This window comes from Coregonus clupeaformis, chromosome 31 (genome assembly GCF_020615455.1).
Source record: "Coregonus clupeaformis isolate EN_2021a chromosome 31, ASM2061545v1, whole genome shotgun sequence".
NCBI lineage: Eukaryota > Metazoa > Chordata > Actinopteri > Salmoniformes > Salmonidae > Coregonus > Coregonus clupeaformis.
In genome coordinates this window covers 34372453-34392043 of record NC_059222.1, presented here as the reverse complement: position 1 = coordinate 34392043, position 19591 = coordinate 34372453, and the positions used below count along the sequence as shown (strand labels likewise).

At 42.6% G+C, this 19591-nt stretch overlaps 1 protein-coding gene across 2 annotated transcripts in view; it reads right to left on the bottom strand.

The window, feature by feature from the left end:
* wdr27 (WD repeat domain 27) overlaps positions 1–19591 on the bottom strand; it is a 150635-nt gene that overhangs the window by 100703 nt on the left and 30341 nt on the right. For both annotated transcript variants that reach the window (XM_041849899.1, XM_041849901.2), the window contains exons 18-22: positions 18545–18666; positions 15889–16025; positions 14068–14165; positions 12620–12741; positions 5153–5250 (exon numbers count right to left, since the gene is read on the bottom strand). In XM_041849899.1, coding sequence (XP_041705833.1) covers positions 5153–5250; positions 12620–12741; positions 14068–14165; positions 15889–16025; positions 18545–18666 — 577 coding nt within the window. The remainder of the gene's footprint in view (positions 1–5152; positions 5251–12619; positions 12742–14067; positions 14166–15888; positions 16026–18544; positions 18667–19591) is intronic.

The following is a 19591-nucleotide window of genomic DNA, read 5'->3' as shown; positions in this document are numbered from 1 at the left end:
AACTGACACAGGCCAACGTTATGACCAGCTGCCTGTCACATGCGTGTACCTGCATGATTAAACAGTCTGACATCATCAAAATGAGACATTCCTTGGAGGCTTCTGCTTAGGGGCAGAGGTAAACAAAATATCCTCACCTGTTTCAATACACAGTCTGTCAGGTGATAGGTTGTGAGTACAGGAAGAAACCTTGACAGGAACCAGACTTTTGAAGAACAAACCTGATACATATCTTCAAGAGGAAGAAGAAGACAAGTGAAATGGAGTGGAGGAGGGAGACAAAGATTTGTCATTGTCGCTGAACAATGAGATACGATCTTGATGAGTAAAGTGAAAGGGAGTGTAGCCTTCCATACTATAGCATCAAGGTTATACTTAACTTGTCCAACCACTTCTACCAAGTAAATGTCAACTGTGTTCCGCCAACAGATTCTTATATTGAGCAATGAACAATAATATCGTCAAGGAGGATTGAGACAGAAGGAAATGACAAGAGAGATGAATGAAGCCCTCACACATATTCCAATAGCACATCCACCATGTGGTTTCCCCTAAGAGACAATCACACACACAGACACAGAGAGAGAGACAGGATTGGGCCACTCTATGACAGGCCGAAGAACCAGACCCTGACCAGAACATGACCTGGAAACGGGGAACAAATATTTATCTGAATGGAATCAGGCTTTGATAGACACTGTCTGGGCCTTGGATTGGACTAGAACTGGGTTCAAAAACTATTTGAAATCATTTCAAATATTGCTCGATTGAGCTTACCTGGTGCAATGGAACCAATAGAATAGTCCCAAAAGTGCAAACTCCACCAACCTGGCACTCCAGGCAGACTAAACCAAACGGTAAGGGTATTTTAGAAAGATTTCAAATAGTGTTTGAACCCAGGACTGGATGAAATACATAAAATGGAAGCAGCCTCACTCAGCTCAGACACAAAAGAATGAGACACAGAATGTGTTCAAATTCCAAAGCAAAGTGGAGTTCAACATCACTTGGCATTGATAGCCACATACGATAGGCTTACTCAGAGCCAATGACACTAGTCTAGACCTACCCCTCAATAACCTGCAGACATGCAGGTTATGGATATCTATAAACAGGGTGGACAACAAAATGTACAAAACGTAGTCCAAGTTCAAATTCATTTGTCAAGGAGATACCATACTAATCAACTTTGGAATGTTTTATTTTTGAAAGTATTTTGTATGTTTATTGGGTAGAGAGCGACAGAGGAGAAGGGTCAAATTTGAACCCATGCTGGCAGCGGTACATCGTACATGTGCTCCAGAGGCAGCGGCTTAAACAGCTAGGCCACAACTTTGGAATGTTTACATTTGAAATATTAGAGATTTAATGAAATTATAATGTATGTGTATTTGAATAGAAATGGGACCTATATCCCAAGCACGGGGTGTTCAACAAATGTAATTGTGAACATTCCTATCCTGCTGAGAAGGATTTTGTGTTCTAGAATGAAAGTCCTTTCATAAGAGAGAATGGAATCCTCATTGAGAGAAGCAATTTATCAATCACAAAGTGCTTTATAGTAACCCGGCCAAGATCCCAAAGAGCAAGCAGAGGCAAAGTGGCAAGGAAAAACTCCCTAGAAGGAAGAAACCTTGAGAGGAGCCAGAGTCATAGGGGAGGCCTATCCTCCTCTGGCTGTACTGGGTAGAATTACTTTTCAATACATTTCAAAACAAATATTCAGATAACTTTTATTTGAAAAAACAAGTAGTTGAATATTGGAATGTATTTGAAAATACTCAAATACACTGACTCAAATAGACTCCCATGTATTGAACCCAGATATTTCAAAATAGTATTTGAAATAAGTATTTGAAAATACTTTCAAATACAATTTGGTCAACTATTTGGTTTTTACAAATGGTCATTCAAATACTCAAATACAGTGCATTCGGAAAGTATTCAGACCCCTTGACTTTTTCCACATTCTGTTACGTTATAGCCTTATTCTAAAATTGATTAAATTGTTTTTTCACCAGCCACATTGGCACGTGGTCACACTCCAGGCTCTAAGGTGTGAGCATTTCATAAAGTATGAGAACAAGTGCGAGTTGTGATTTATAGCAAATAAATGCTGCAGTAGCTGTTTTCAAAGTATTTCTGCCATTTTGTTTCTTATCTGGTAATGCACAAAGAAATCTGAATCCTAATGTTATAGCAGTATGAAAAATGTATGCACTCGCTAACTGTAAGTCGCTCTGGATAAGAGCGTCTGCTAAATGACTAAATTGTAAATGTAAATAGCTATCCCATCTCGCGCAGCAACACTGCCTGTCTGGGGGGCTGTGAGTGCTGAAAGATTTGTTTTTATAAGCAAAGGGCACAGGCATAAAATTTGGTCAAATTTACTCGAAAGTCTACTAAAGTGAGACTTAGTCCTCGTGTTTCTTGCCTATTTACATTGTTTTGTTCACAAGCTAGGTTGCTTTTCAATGTTTGAGTATGCTCCCACTGCTAGCAAAAAGAGACATCGTTGGCCTCTACTAGTGATATTCTCACAGGCACAGTGATGACTCGAGTGGCCCTCTTACCAAGGTAACCTTAAAGGTGCAGCTAAACATTTTTGTCTGGTAAAATACTCATGTCACAGAATATTTAATAAAATCGAGCAATATACAACATTACTTATTAATTTATTGGCCAATACTTTGAATATGCAAGGGTCACCAAGAGGAGTACACCTGCTCTGAAGTACATTATTAACTCCTAGGCCAGCTGGCACTCAGCCAAACGAGAACTTTGTCATGCATTAGGTTGAATATTAGTGCTAATACTTTAAGGCTCATTATTAACAATGCATAAGCCAAACTATTCAGGGAAAATACTGATTGTTTTCAGATATCCTGTAGTTCAAATATAGACTGGTCCAGATCTGTTTGTGCAGTCTTGTTGACAATGACCATAGGAGCAAAAACTAATCTGTGACCAGCTTGGTTAAAATACACCATGGGGCAAAGACAATGGAGCCGGTGCTAGTATGCAATGTCGATTTTACGGTCGCTCAGACCTGGGTTTAGCAACTATACAGCACTTATCTCAGACCTGGGTTTAGCAACTATACAGCACTTATCTCAGACCTGGGTTTAGCAACTATACAGCACTTATCTCAGACCTGGGTTTAGCAACTATACAGCACTTATCTCAGACCTGGGTTTAGCAACTATACAGCACTTATCTCAGACCTGGGTTTAGCAACTATACAGCACTTATCTCAGACCTGGGTTTAGCAACTATACAGCACTTATCTCAGACCTGGGTTTAGCAACTATACAGCACTTATCTCAGACCTGGGTTTAGCAACTATACAGCACTTATCTCAGACCTGGGTTTAGCAACTATACAGCACTTAGCAGACACTTTTCTCCAAATCGACTTACAGTACATACTGTACATTTTTTGTATGTGATGCCTAAAGGAATTGAACCCACAATCTTGGCATTGATAGCGCCACGCTCTTACCAATTTAGCCAAAAGCAAGCAATAAGCAAGTTGTTCCTTTGCTGCTCTCCCTCAAAGCTTCTTCCACCACACTGAGACTGCATAAGGCGGCACAATCGTTGTTTGTTTTAGCAAGAGCAGGGAGTTAAAACGCCTCTCTCTCTCTCTCTCTCTCTCTCTCCCTGTAGCAGAGGAAGTGGAAAGAAATAAAATGCTTTTAAGCCACATGTGGAGTCAATTTCTGCTTTAGCTATCAAATATTTAAAAGTAATTATTTTATATAGCCGGCAGATTTTGAATGGTTCCGGATGGCAGTTGGTTTGAAGTTCTTGGTCTGTCAATGTGTAGTTAATCAGTAATCAAAGTCTGAAAAATGTGAAAAATCAAGTGTGTGTGAGTGAAAAGGATTAGTGATTCCAACTGCATGAGAAATAGGGCAACCATGGTGCGGTGTGCCAGAGTGAGCGTCAGTTGCGGGTTAGAGCCAGTTGCGGGTTAGAGCCAGTTGCGGGTTAGAGCCAGTTGCGGGTTAGAGCCAGTTGCGGGTTAGAGCCAGTTGCGGGTTAGAGCCAGTTGCGGGTTAGAGCCAGTTGCAGGTTAGAGCCAGTTGCGGGTTAGAGCCAGTTGTGGGTTAGAGCCAGTTGCGGGTTAGAGCCAGTTGCGGGTTAGAGCCAGTTGAGGGTGAGTCAGTTGAGGGTGAGAGTCAGTTGAGGGTGAGCCAGTTGAGGGTGAGTCAGTTGAGGGTGAGCCAGTTGAGGGTGAGTCAGTTGAGGATGAGAGTCAGTGTCACGACTTCCTCCGAAGCTGCCACCTCTCCTTGTTCGGGCATGTCACGAATGTCGGTGGAATGCAGTAGGCCAGAGTCAAGCGCAGGACACAGAATGAGATGAAGAATCACTTTACTGAGTAGTAAAGAAATACAAAGAATATCCTCCAAAACAACAAAGGAGGAGCAAAACCCGCTCACAATAATGACACTAAAATAAACACGCACACCAAACAGTGGACGTGTACAGGTTAAATAGGCAGACAAACTAACATAATGGGGAACAGGTGCGCAACAACAGACAACAATCAAGTGAACATAGAAACATATAACATAGAGCGGCAGCAGCTAGTACTCCGGTGACGACGAACGCCGAAGCCTGCCCGAGCCAGAAGGAAGGGCAGTCTCAGCAGAATCCGTGACAGGGCAGGCTTCGGCGTTCGTCGTCACCGGCCTTCTAGCCACTGCCGCTCCTCATCTCATCATTCCATTGGCTTTGTCTTGTTGTTCACACACACCTGCTTCATATCCCCTCATCAGTACCTGTATAAGTGTTCCCTCTGCCCCCTTGTCTTTGTGTGTGATTGTTTATTGTGGAGGAAAGAGAAGCTTGGTGGAGCTCCGTGTATTTTGTGTTCGCCGGGATATTTCCCCGTGTGCCTTGTATTTTCCAGTGTGCCTGTTTTGCACACTGGGGTGTTTTGACGCATTACTCCGTAACTCTGTGTTTCAGAATAAATCCTGTTATTCTGTGATTTACCCTCCTGCGCCTGACTCCTTCGAAATCACCTCATCACAGTCAGCAGTGGTTGAGAGTGAGTGTTGCCACAGTGAGATTCAGTAGAGGAGAATAGGTTAACAGTGGTTAAGAACAGAGTAAGAACCTGTAGAGTTTGACCAACCAACCTGAATGTCCTCAGGTCCCACAGCTTAACTCCGTCTGTCACTGCGCTGGTCAGGAAGAGGTTGTAGGAGTCTGAAGTCTGGCTACAGAACATAGAGCCCTGGAGGATAAACAAATAAACAAAGAAGATATTAAAGCTGGAATCCTTAATGGTGAAACAGACACTTCCGTTTAAGATATTAGAACAACAAAGAAGTTACTGCAAATGACAAACACTGTTTTTTCCCCTTGGTCAACATTGCACGCGCAATAGACGAGAGCAATATGTACTGCACATTTTTTTTTACATGCTGTTTCCCCTACTGCAGATTCCATCTTTAATGTTAAATTTAATGTAATTAATATAAAATAATTATGTGTCAAGTTAAGTAGAAAGAACACATTTTAAACAGGGTGAAACAGGGAGGTACTACCCAAACGTGTCCGAAGACCACAGATTTCATTTTCTGTGGCAAAACGTTTTGCTACGGTGTGTCCTTCTGAAAAAACCCTGTTCTATAATACATATATTATTCATAATTTATATACATAAGGCTGCAAAGAATAATCGCTGGGTAATTTAGCACCCTGACTTTTGTGTTAAACAGGTAGTCCAAATGAAGGGAGACCTGGCCTGAAACATTTGGAAAGAGAGAGACAGTAGAGATAACCCCTGAATGTGAGAGAGTAGGGGTGTTAACCCTGGTGTCCTGGCTAAATTCCCAATCTGGCCCTCATATCATCATGTCCACCTAATCATCCCCAGCCTCTAATTGGATCATTCATCCCCCTTCCTCTCTCCTGTAACTATTCCCCAGGTCATTGCTGTAAATAATAATGTGTTCTCAGTCAACTTACCTGGTCAAATAAGGGTAAAAATAATCATAATAATAAAGAGAGAGAGAGAGAGAGAGAGAGAGAGAGAGAGAGAGAGAGAGAGAGAGAGAGAGAGAGAGAGAGAGAGAGAGAGAGAGAGAGCTAGAGACACAGAGAGAGAGAGAGAGAGACAGAGAGAGAGAGAGAGAGAGAGAGAGACAGTGAGAGAGAGAGAGAGAGAAAGAGAGACAGAGAGAGAGAGAGAGAGAGAGAGAGAGAGAGAGAGAGAGAGAGAGAGAGAGAGAGAGAGAGAGAGAGAGAGAGAGAGAGAGAGAGAGAGAGAGAGAGAGAGAGAGTAGTCACACCTGAATAGGGTGCTGAGAGCCTGTAGCTGCATTACTCTGCTGACTGCTGGAATGGAAACAACTTTTTATTGTGAAACTGAACTTGAGCATGCATAACTATTCACCCCCCCAAAGTCGATACTTTGTAGAGCCACCTTTTGCAGCAATTATAGCTGCAAGTATCTTGGGGTATGTCTGTAGCTTGGCACATCTAGCCACTGGGATTTTTGCCCATTCTTCAAGGCAAAACTGCTCCAGCTCCTTCAAGTTGGATGGGTTCCGCTGTTATACAGCAATCTTTAAGTCATACAACAGATTCTCAATTGGATTGAGGTCTGGGCTTTGACTAGGCCATTACAAGAGATTTAAATGTTTCCCCTTAAATCACTCAAGTGTTCCTTTAGCAGTATGCTTAGGGTCATTATCCTGCTGGAAGGTGAACCTCCGTCTCAGTCTCAAATCTCTGGAAGACTGAAACAGGTTTCCCTCAAGAATTTCCCTGTATTTAGCGCCATCCATCATTCCTTCAATTCTGACCAGTTTCCCAGTCCCTGCCGATGAAAACATCCCCACAGCATGATGCTGCCACCACCATGCTTCACTGTGGGGATGGTGTTCTCGGGGTGATGAGATGTGTTGGGTTTGCGACAGACATAGCGTTTTCCTTGATGGCCAAAAAGCTCAATTTTAGTCTCATCTGACCAGAGTACCTTCTTCCATATGTATGGGGAGTCTCCCACATGGCTTTTGGTGAACACCATACATGTTTGCTTATTTGTTTCTTTAAGCAATGTTTTTTTTCTGGCCACACTTCCGTAAAGCCCAACTCTGTGGACAGATACTCCAATCTCCGCTGTGGAGCTTTACAGCTCCTTCAGGGTTATCTTTGGTCTCTTTGTTGCCTCTCTGATTAATGCCCTCCTTGCCTGGTCCGTGAGTTTTGGTGGGTGGCCCTCTCTTGGCATCTTTGTTGTGGTGCCATATTCTTTCAATTTTTTTATAATGGATTTAATGGTGCTCCGTGGGATGTTCAAAGTTTCGGATATTTTTTTATAACCCAACCCTGATCTGTACTTCTCCACAACTTTGTCCCTGACCTGTTTGGAGAGCTCCTTGGTCTTCATGGTGCAGCTTGCTTGGTGGTGCCCCTTGCTTAGTGGTGTTGCAGACTCTGGGGCCTTTCAGAACAGGTGTATATATACTGAGATCATGTGACACTTAGATTGCACACAGGTGGACTTTAACAAATTATGTGACTTCTGAAGGTAATTGGTTGCACCAGATCTTATTTAGGGGCTTCATAGCAAAGGGGGTGAATACATATGCACACACCACTTTTCTGTTATTTATCTTTTCAATTTTTTTTAAACAAGTTATTTTTTTCATTTCACTTCACCAATTTGGACTATTTTGTGTTTGTCCATTACATGAAATCTAAATAAAAATCCATTTAAATTACAGGTTGTAATGCAACAAAATAGGAAAAACACCAAGGGGGATGAATACTTTTGCAAGGCACTGTAGTGCACTACTTTTGACCAGAGCTGATCAAGAGTAGTCTACTATATAGGGAATATGGTGTCATTTTGGACGCAGACTTGGACTGAGGCCGTTTCTTCACTCACTAAAACATCTTGCCCTTTAGGGATATTCATGGGGTCAATTTATGACTTTTACACCAGATTATTTGATGATGCACAATGAAGGAGCGGAGGTTCGTTTGTTTAGGTTTCCATTAAGAGTGTGGGAAAGTGAGTCTGAGAGGGCATTTCAAGTTGTAATTTCCGAGAAGTGCCTCGGCTCTGATCTGACGATTTCCAGGTGATCTTTGCAGAGCATACAAAGGAAAGGATGGAAAGTTGAAGCAGTGCTGGAGAAGCTGCTTCAGTTCACAATGTCTGAGCCACATGTCCAGTCAATATAGAGAGATAGGGTGCAAACACATCCCTCTACATTGAACTCTTTAATACTTTTTTGGTGGTAAGCAACACATCTTATAAACAGCTTTATTTATATTGATTTACCTTTATTAAAAAATTTTGCTTGGTGCAAGTACCCAAGCCAGCCCAGGGATAAGGTTGGGGAGAAAGTGAGGGGAGGAGATTAGGTGAGGAGAGGGGGATGTTGGCTATGTTATGTATGCTGTGTGTGTGTGTGTGTGTGTGTGATTGAGCTCGTATGTGTGCAAGTGTGTGTGTGGGTCAGCTTTTTGTTCACCCGCACCCGCCTGCAATTGACAATCACCCATCCACAACTGCCCGACAGTATGTGAAAATCTGAGGCCCACACCCGACTAACCCGCTAATATAGAAAATGTGCTGTAGGCTGCAGTCAGAGAGCGGAAAGATTTTTAAACAGGGGGTGCAGAGTTGTTTCTGTCTGATTTCTGCTTATAATTTCCAACATTTTGGTTGGGTATTTGTTAGTCAACTTGTCTGTAATTATATACATGCAGCTTCTCTTCTGTCATTATATGTTGCCCAAGAAGACTAAATAATGATCATTAATGATTGAAAAGGGTATTCTATCTAGTTCACATCAGTAAAGTTCTCTGTCATCTCTGCTTCTTTCACGGAGCAAAGACGTTTAGGGACCGGGAAGAAAATGCAATAACAAAAAAAAAAAAAGGAAAGATTTTCTGTGCAAAATGTCCAAATTACATCAGTTTGACCGGTTGTAAGGAAATAGAAAGCTGTGAAAACAACCCAACATGTTTCTGATAAGATTTCAGTTCAGCTTGGGTGCATATTTTATGTGGTTGAAATACTATCAGCTTTTATGATGCTGATAAAGACAGCACCTCTACAGACGGTATCTAACTGCGCATTCATATTTTCTCAACATGCTGAAATAAATCAATCATATTTCTCCACTCCTGTTCCTGAGTCAAAATGTTGCCAACATTTGGTGTATAATTTTACTGCAAGAAATGCTTAATTCAGCAGAAGTTAATATTAAGGCTTTGTGAGAGGTTATAGACCGACAGTCAGTGTCCAGATTTCAGTTTTCATGTAACCCATCTGAACAGTAGGCTACAGTTCCCTTGACGTGCCATAGGCCTATTTGAAGTCCCCGTCTTGTGACTGTGGAATTTGTATAGTGCCTCACAATCATCACAACCGGCACTGCTATCATCCTCTTTTACCACTTCACTAAATCTTTCCCAAACATTACTTTTCTGGCCCTCCCTTCTCTTTATTTTCAACTCTCCATTTTACAGTTTTTTTCTTATTGAATTAAACTCCAACATTGTCCTTTTTGCCTCGTGGATCGACGTTCACTTTTTCTGCCTGTTCCCAAAAGTATTTTGGCGATTGGCATATAGGCTATTTGACAAGCGTACAGCTAGGGCCTAAAGCTTAGGCTTACTCACTAATGCAATATAGCCTAAAATAATGAAAGAAAAACCTTAATGTAGCCTATAGATATAAATTGTACAAGAATGATACATTTAAGGATTTTTTAAGGTATTGTTTTCTCTATATTCAACCCACACGCCAACCACCCGCCCTTCATCCACACAATATTTAATGACCCTAAACCCAACCCTGCAGATATAACCGCTGGGACTACGCGTTATGAGTCAATCCACGCATCACTAGTGTGTGTATGTGTGTGTGCTATGTTAAGTACACAGTCTTTCCAGGCACAGATAGACATTCCCCATGATGATCCTGAGGCATTAACCCTCTGGCCCCTCTGCCCTGCACTGTCCCTAAGACCCCCAGGCAGCGCCCAGGTGGCCCCATAGCCCTAAGGCACCCAGAAAGAGGGATGACCCCACCTGAGTCAACACGGGTCAGCATGCCATGGCCGGTACAACCGGCCCACAATGCACTGCACACAATGGGGTGGCGTGACTGGGAAAATACAAGGTGAAAAGAGACTATCACACTGTGTCTGCATCCCAAATGGCACCCTATTCCCTATATAGTGCACTACTTTACCCTCTACTGACTCTCACTCTACTGACACCCTCTTGCCTCAAAAGTAGTGAACTATATAGGGAATAGGCTGCCATTTGTGACGCTACCTACATTCTATGCTCTCCTATGTTGCGTGAGGGAGAAGGGTGCCAGACGTTTTTGGGCCGAGGGAGACAGGTGGTGGGAGAGCAGGTGGTGTGGGAGAGTGGTTCCCAGCTGAAGGAAGGATCATGATGGGTTAATGCAAGTTAAGCCAGGCCACTAGGTGCAGTTCACCCAGCTAATCCAGGCTACTGCCTCGGTGACTGTGTGTGTGTTCTCTGAGTGATGACAATGCAGCATGTGTGTGTGTGTGTGGCGAAGGCCTGTGTTGGGCGGGTCAGGTCAACACGGGAGCAGATCCGTGGCCCCTCTTCACAATAAACAAAGTAGGGTCAATGGGTGCAACCATGCAGTCCCCCTGTTGCTCCAGTTTCACCTAGTTCAACCCCATGCTCATTGTCTGTCTGTCTGCTTGTCTGCCCATGTGTCAGTCTCTGTCTGTCTGCCTGTTTTTCTGTCTGTCAAAATGTCTGTTAATTTGTCTGTCCCCCTATCTACTGTCTGTTTGTCTGTAAGCGATTAAATATTCCAGCCAATATATCTCAGAGACATAAAACATGGCAACTTATAGATATTCCTATTGTTACAAAACTGGCTGGTTTTCATAGATATAACTTGGTCTTGTATATGAAATAATATATAACATTTTAAATAGAAACAGCTCTGAAACATGTTGAATTATTTGACAGTTATGTCGAAGACTGGAATGATATGCACACCCCTCCTATACGCTTGTATAATTTATTGAACATGTATGCATTTACTGCACACAGGATATTTCCATATGTTTCCATGCACTGGTTGAGGCTGAGACCACTTTTGGGTTCTGGCCCAAATGGCACCCTATTCCTCATATAGTTCACTACTTTTAACCATGTGTGTGTGTGTGTGTGTGTGTGTGTGTGTGTGTGTGTGTGTGTGTGAGGCTTTACTCCTAAAATAGATTAATTATCTAGATGATGGCTCGACGAGTCCTTCGCTCTTGGAAACACTGACTACGTCCCAAATGGCATCCTATTCCCTTTATAGTGCACTACTTTTAACAAGGGCCTATAGGGCTGTGGTCAAATGTAGTGCACAATAGGGTGCCATTTAGGATGCATCCACTGTCTCATCACGGTCTTGTTCATTCACACCACAGGCTGACACTTTTATCCCCAGAAAAATATCTGTGTTTCTTACGTAACGTAGGTTAAGGCTGTATCTTTAAGCAATAAGGCACGAGGGGGTGTGGTATATGGCCAATATACCACGGCTAAGGGCTGTTCTTTGCGTCGTGCCTGGATACAGCCCTTAGCCGTGGTATATTGGCCATATATCACAAACCCCCGAGGTGCCTTATTGTTATTATCAACTGGTTACCAATGTAATTAGAGCAGTAAACATAAATGTGTTGTCATACCCGTGGTATATGGTCTGATATACCATGGCTATCAGCCAATCAGCATTCGGGGCTCGAACCACCCAGTTTATAATATTTCATATAACACCCATGTCTGGTCTGCCAAGGAATACATCCTCTGACTGTCCAGTATGATAGAAGATGGGTGTTGCTGACATACCACTGCATGCCTGCACAAGGCAAGCTAGCTCACTTTCATATGTCCTCCAGAAAGGTTATGGGTCATGGGAGGACTGTGAAAGAGTCAAAGGCTGTGTCCCAAATGGCACCCTTTTCCACAAGGAGTATGTGTCCCAAATGGCACCCTATTCCGACTGTGCACTCTTCCACTCCAATCTGTCCTCTGGTAAACTCCCTTATAGTGATGCACTACTTTTAGGATACAAACTTGCAATACATTCGCTAGCCAAACGCACCAAATTCAAATCTACAATAAAAAATGGCATCGCATTACTAGGAAAGGGTTTGCTTTCACAGATTTTCAGAGTGACTTTATTGACCTATAAAGCTGTATCTTTCGAGGAACACAGTGTGCTTTCCAGAGATGGAGGAGTGTGCCATCACAGCCCCACTGACGGAAGGAAGTGACCTCAGATCATGAGGCTTCAGCTTTTATAGACTCAACCATTATGTGGTATTTTAATCACTAACGCCATCTCTCTCTGACCTTTCCTGGACAAAAAAACCATAGTGACATCACCTCAATCACTTCAACAGCCGACAATGTCATGTGAACTGTTCCATGTATTTCCTAGAAAAGTCATAATTCAAATACATTTTACAACATATAGGGCCAGTTTCTTGAACCCAGATTAATCCTCCTCCTGGTAAATGTTTAGGCTAGCCTATGTACTGGTTTTGAATGTGTTGTGACTTGTGTGCTCAGGGTTCTCTTCTTACCTTGTTCTGTGTGATGTGATGGACAGCTCTGCTGTGGGCATCAGGGAGCTGTGAGGCCACTGTCCCTGTGTTCATGTCCAACACCTGGATGGAGCGGTCAGCACCACACACCAGCACTATGTCTGACACATACAGCTGCTAAGGAAAGTCCATTACAGTACTCAACGGGCAGTTAAGTTTCACTTTGAAACACACATTGATACTTTTTAAATGGGCAATCAGCAGTAGAAACAATAACAAAGGTCCTCCCTGCCCCTGTTTCGTTTGAAAGTTGAGGGATGGGGCTGGAGAAATGTAACCACTCTCAAATTCATAGACAGAGCTTTGGATGCAAGGACTGACCATCCATGACATCAAAATTATAGTTTTAACCATGTTTTGAAGCTATGGGGTATGACAGTTGAACTAAGCACATGAGGCATTTATAAGTTATATTCTTCAAGACTCAATTGGTACATATCATTAATTTATAAGTCAAAAAATGTATGTAGCCACTGCTGATTGCCCCTTTAAGTGAAACTCCAGTAAAGTATACCACTCAGCGAGAATAAACCATTCATTTCAATATTTTTAACGAGACTATTCTGGTATCACGACAGTGTCATATCCCCCACAGCCCCAGGTCCTGCTGCTCTAGCCTATTCTGCTCAGGAAGGCCCTCAAACCTCACGTGTAGCCTCCGGTCTGCCACAGTTGATCTTGGCACTAAATCAACACGATGGCAGCATCCCAAATAGCAATATCTTCCTTATTTAGTGCACTACTTTTGACCAGGGCCCAGAGGGCTCTGGTCAAAAGTAGTGCACTGTATAGGGAATAGGGTGCCATTTGGGACATCGACAATTACTTGAATGTTTCAGGAATGTCTCCATCCCGAATGTCTCCTTGTTAAAGAGTTTTACAATACATTTATTTTCTAATAAATCCTCTGAACCCTAAAGTCCATTTATAGCAATGTTTGGAGGACTGAGTGTCGTTTTTACTGAGGTATTAAGCTGCGTTGTGCTTGGCAACGGACAAAGTGGAAAGGAAAGTAGACATCAGATGATTCTGTAATATTTTCCACTCTGTGTTACTGTGTTATTCGTGAATTTGCTTAGAAATTGAGACTGCTCTCTGAAGCGATTCCTTGCTGTCAGTCAGTGAATGATATGGGTTATTGTTGATCAGCACTGGTGATAAAGACTCTCTACAGAATATGATCCATAACCAAAGGCTTTGTAGAATTGTGTTTAACAACTGTAGATTAATACTATCAAATAGTGTAACTAATATTAAGAATAAACTACTAAGGTAAGTAGATATGACGGTAGATTAATGCTTTTGGTAACAATGATCTAAGACTAGGGTGACATGAATGAACTGCTACCTCTGATTGAGGAGAGAGTGGATAGCTGATCCTATATTTTCCAGTTACAGTGATCACTGGATTGTGTGACGAAGGATACAGGAGTAGAAGTCGTTGATGGCTGACACAGCAGTGATGTCTGTTCCTGACTTTGTCTCCAAACATCTTGTCAGTTTGATGGTACTCCTCTGCTGGTACCTGAACAAGAATAGAGATAGACTTGTGCTTGGAGTTAAATCGTGGTAATTAGATATTTACTGTAAGCTTCAAGTCTGGGTACTTAGCAATTAAAGTCAGATGCGGGCCCATATTCAAAAAGTGTCTCAAAATAGTTGGGCATTGTGATTAGGGTTAGGGAAAATAGGATTTTGAATCAATGTCCCCTTGCTTAGCGTTTCTCAGCTAAAGCGGTGGGCATGGTTGTTATGGCATGGCTATCTCCTCGTTGGTGGTCTTCTCACGTGCATTCCATACCCCAGTCAGGACATGTTTACATGATACTGTAGAATATAATCGTGTTGGTTTGATCATTAACAGGAAGTGAAGAGAGCAACTCTTGTCCTTTGCGCTCTCTCTCTCTCTCTGAATGTGTTCTCAGAAGTTATTTTCAGGAATGCAGTTAAGTATGTGACTGTGATGTGGCTGTCAACTAACAATACAGAAAAAATATATAAACGCACCATGCAACAATTTCAATGATTTTACTGAGTTACAGTTCATATAAGGAAATCAGTCAATTGAAAAAAATCAATTAGGCCCTAATCTATGGATTTCACATGACTGGGCAGGGGTGCAGCCATGGGTGGGCCTACCCACTGGGGACCCACTGGGGAGCCAGGCTGGCCACCCACTGGGGAGCCAGGCCCAGCCAATCAGAATGAGTTTTTCCCCACAAAAGGGCTTTATTACAGACAGAAATCCTCCTCAATTTCATCAGCTGTCTGCATGGCTGGTCTCAGACGATCCCACAGGTCCTGGGCTGGCGTGGTTACACGTGGTCTGCGGTTGTGAGGCCGGTTGGACGTACTGCCAAATTCTCTAAAACGACGTTGGAGGCGGCTTATGGTAGAGAGCTGAACATTCAATTATCTGCCAACAGCTCTGGTGGACATTCCTGCAGTCAGCATGCCAATTGCACACTCCCTCAAAACTTGAGACATCAGTGGCATTGTGTGTGTGACAAAACTGCACATTTTAGAGTGGCCTTGTATTGTCCCCAGCACAAGGTGCACCTGTGTAATGATCATGCTGTTTAATCAACTTCTTGATATGCCACACCTGTCAGGTGGATGAATTATCTTGGCAAAGGAGAAATGCTCACTATCAGGGATGTAAACTAATTTGTGCACAACATTTTAGAGAAAGAAGCTTTTTGTGCGTATGGAACATTTCTGGGATATTTTATTTTAGCTCATGAAACATGAGATCAACACTTTACTTTTTTTTTTCAGTATAAATTGTTGGGATGACGCATAGGATAAATATCTGTTGATATCCATGGTCAGAAGAAAATAAAAAATAAAAACAGTAGCCTCCTCTGAGATGCAATCAAAGATGAGTGTTTCTTAGCTGAGTTGGCATTATAAATGTTTGGTTGAAATGTACAATAGAACGATGGAGACTGAGCTCCAACACCATTAGCAGAACTGGGGCACAGTGGAGAAGCTGACCAAGGACAGCCAGAGGTTGGGAACCTTTTGTTGCCCTATCCACCAGACGACCCAATGGCAGATGAGTATGTGTTGTTCATATAATTCAAATGTCAGTCCTATCATTAAAATATTGTTCCTATCATTACCTTTTAATGTCATCCTGTGTGATATCCAGCCAGGTGATAGAGGTACCGGTGTAAGGAGGGGTCATACGTCAGCAGAGGCAACTTCTATCAATCTATCTACTTTTCTATCTTTCATATCCTTACCTTTTAATGTCGTCCCGTGTGTTGTCCAGGTGATACAGGTAGAGGTGTAGTGAGGGACCAGATGCCAGTAACAGGAACTTATCCAGGTAGTAGAACTGAGCCCCCCGGATGGGTTTGGAGAACTTCTCATCACCCCCCTGAAGGAATGGGAGAAACAAATAATTATAAAGGCTTATAACAAGTTATGAAGCGTTACCAAAAGTGTGTTTGGTTAAGTGTTACCAAACCAATCACTACCTGATGAATAACTTGAATTATCTTGCATCAGATCCCTCTCAGATGAGGGCCAACCAGATGATGACTGTGAAATACACATAGTTTAATATGGGTTATTATGATAAGTTATTTAAAATAGCCTCAAATAACCTTGAAACAACTATTGGAATATAATTATTGCTCTATGAGCCTCTACTTTCAAGGCCTGATACCATATGTGCATTAAATAGATTTACCCTTTTAATAGATGGGTTTAAATCGTAATAGGAGGGTTGGTTGCATTCAGAAATCCCTCTCTCTCTCTTTCCCCCTCTCTTTTTCTCCCTTTAAAACGCTTTGTGAGGAGTTTTCCCTGGCCTCAAAGTCAGTAAGACACAGGAATGTCTATTTTCCGTGTGGAAAAAGAGACTCATGAAAGAATATCCTTTGGATTGAAGCAGAGAGGGAGAGGGCCTGTCCTCGTCAGCATGCTATGCTCTCGTTGTGGAGCAGTTATGTGGTTATCTTTTTTTAAGCCACTCTTTTCATATCTTTGATGCTTTTATGGGAAAGAGAGGAAGAGAGAGAAAGAGAGGGAAAGAGAGTAGAAGAGAGGGAAAGAGAGTAGAAGAGAGTGGAAAGGAGGGGAAGAGAGGGGAAGGGTGAAGCGTTTTTCAGGGCCAAAAAACAAACCAAGTGATTATAGGCCGTCATGCCTCATCAGGCGCTTAGCCCCAGGGCTTGTAGGAGCTGCAACGTTATATAGCCTATCTAATGTAACAGAAATTCTTGAAAAACCTGGGAAAGTTTCTGGAGTTTTGCAATCCTAATCAGAAAATCACCAACTTTGATGCGGAATGGATGACAGTTTGTTCCGACCAGAAAATAAAGTTCTAAACCAGTTCGAACCTCAAAAACATTACGGTTCATATAGTCCCTTTTTGTTCTTTTTTTTAAACCTGTGAAATCAACATAGTTTTTTACAAAATAGCTAATTAATTTACTCGACCCATTAGCACAGATACAGAAGCTTGCTATGAAACACCTAAGCTAGTTATTTACATGTTTGACTGGTCAGATAAGGCAGGCGTGAGATGAGACTGAAATTTCACCGGTGGGGAGAGAGCAAGAGAGGGGTGGACATGGAGGGGGCTTGGCTTGAAGCGCTGAACATCATGACAAAGCAAATAGTCTGGGTAGCCATTTGATAGAGGTCCTGGATGGCAGGAAGCTTGGCCCCAGTGATGTACTGGGCCGTACGCACTACCCTCTGTAGTGCCTTGCGGTCGGAGGCCAAGCAGTTGCCATACCAGGCAGTGATGCAACCAGTCAGGATGCTCTCGATGGTGCAGCTGTAGAACCTTTTGAGGATCTGAGGACTCATGCCAAATATTTTCAGTCTCCTTAGGGGGTTTAAACATTACGAAAATTTTTGGAACAAAAAATAACATTATTAACCGGTTCTCAAGATTTGAAAATAACGGTTCTGTTCCGGAACACTAGAGATCACTTTCTTTCCCGGTTCTGTTCCCTGAACCAATTCCAACGCCTGATAGATATTGGAGATTCATTACACAGACATTTTAAAGCCATGTGCAATAATTCGTCACCCTGCATAGTTTCCCTCCCCAAGTTACATGTCTTTGTTGTTGCCAAGATGCTTAATTAAACTGCTTCAGTTCACGACAAATAGACAAACTGCTGGAGTTCCTGCCAAGTCTAGGATCTCCTCATTTAGAAGAGATAAGCTGGGATGGTTAGCAGCAGCTGAGCAGCTGAGGGGAGCTTTAAAAAAGCATCAGACTACGCTGGCAAAATGAAACGTCACAACGTGCTCTAAACCACTCTGGAGACAAACAAACTTTGTTGCCCTGTCTCCAATTGTCAGAAGCTTCTATCAAAACTATTAAAGCAGTCTTTGGGAAAATTGGAATTGAATTCAGACTGAATTGAAATGGAACTGATCCCCACCCTGGAAAGCATGGGGATATAAAGGAAAGATATATACAGTATCATAAGCATTTCACACGACCAATAAACTTTGATTTGAGTAAAATGTTCTGGGACTTCTAGGAGAGAGTGTGATGTCCAGTTAGGGAGTGAAGAGGATCTGCACATACTCACTGCTCTGCATCTTTAGCCAACAGACAAACAGATAGACAGACGAGCAGAGTTCTGTGCAGATGTTCCCTCTAACATCATCACACAACGCCGGGCCAAGAGACACAGTATGTCATCAACCTCATTAACTAGGCTTTTACTATTCCATGAGGCTTTTCACATCATGGACACTGTAAAAACCTGAGTAGGAAAGTGATTATGCCATGATGATAGAACAATTTTGTCACAGCAGGTGTTCTTAATGTTTTGTACACTCAGTGTACAACAAATCTGGTCAACAAAATGTTTACTTTCAAAGGTGGAATTACTAGTGCCTTCTGTATGTGTGCTGAGTGTTTACCATGGTAACGGCAGGCTCAGGACTTCCAGTAGGCCAGATGCGGAGGGTTCTGTCTTCTGAGGCACTCAGCCACCACTGTCTGCTGTGACTCCAGTCCACACTGCTCACTGGCTTGTCATGACCTGCAAACACATCCAGAGTTGTGCTGAGTCAGCCTGGAGTTGATGGACAAGTACAAGGAGTTGATGAAACAGCAGTAGTGAGTGAGCCTAGTACCTTTTTAAGAATAAGATCACTTTATTTGTCAAATGTACACAAAGTTCAACCGAAATTTGACTTCCACTTTATCCCAACCCCTCCGAAAGACACACATACATTTTCAATGTTCTAACCCAAGCTGTAATGCCATGTACTGGCTCTGATAGTTTCTCAAATGGCACCCTATTCCCTAGTCCACTACTTTTGGCCAGAGCTTCATAAGGACACAGACAAAAGTAGTACTCTACATAAGGAATAGGGTGCCATTTTGTACGTAGCTATTGTCTTTTCCAGAAAAGTTCCAGAAACTATATTATGGCTAGCTTGGCTTAGTAATGTGAAAAGGGTATTAATTAAAACCACAATAGTGAATCTGAAACCAGAGTATTGGACAGCTAAACAGAGTGAAGCTTACAACAACATCCGCACAGACACTGACATTTACTTTTATACATCCACTGCTCTAGGAACACTGTCATGTCTTTAGTCTCAGTCACAGGAGAGAACTATTATAATGACCCTCTGCCCTCTAGTGGAGCCAGTCTAACAGCACCTATCCAAGCCTGGCCTACAGTACTGTCCTCTAGTGGAGCCAGTCTAACAGCACCTACCCAAGCCCTGGCCTACAGTACTGTCCTCTAGTGGAGCCAGTCTAACAGCACCTACCCAAGCCCTGGCCTACAGTACTGTCCTCTAGTGGAGCCAGTCTAACAGCACCTACCCAAGCCCTGGCCTACAGTACTGTCCTCTAGTGGAGCCAGTCTAACAGCACCTATCCAAGCCCTGGCCTACAGTACTGTCCTCTAGTGGAGCCAGTCTAACAGCACCTACCCAAGCCCTGGCCTACAG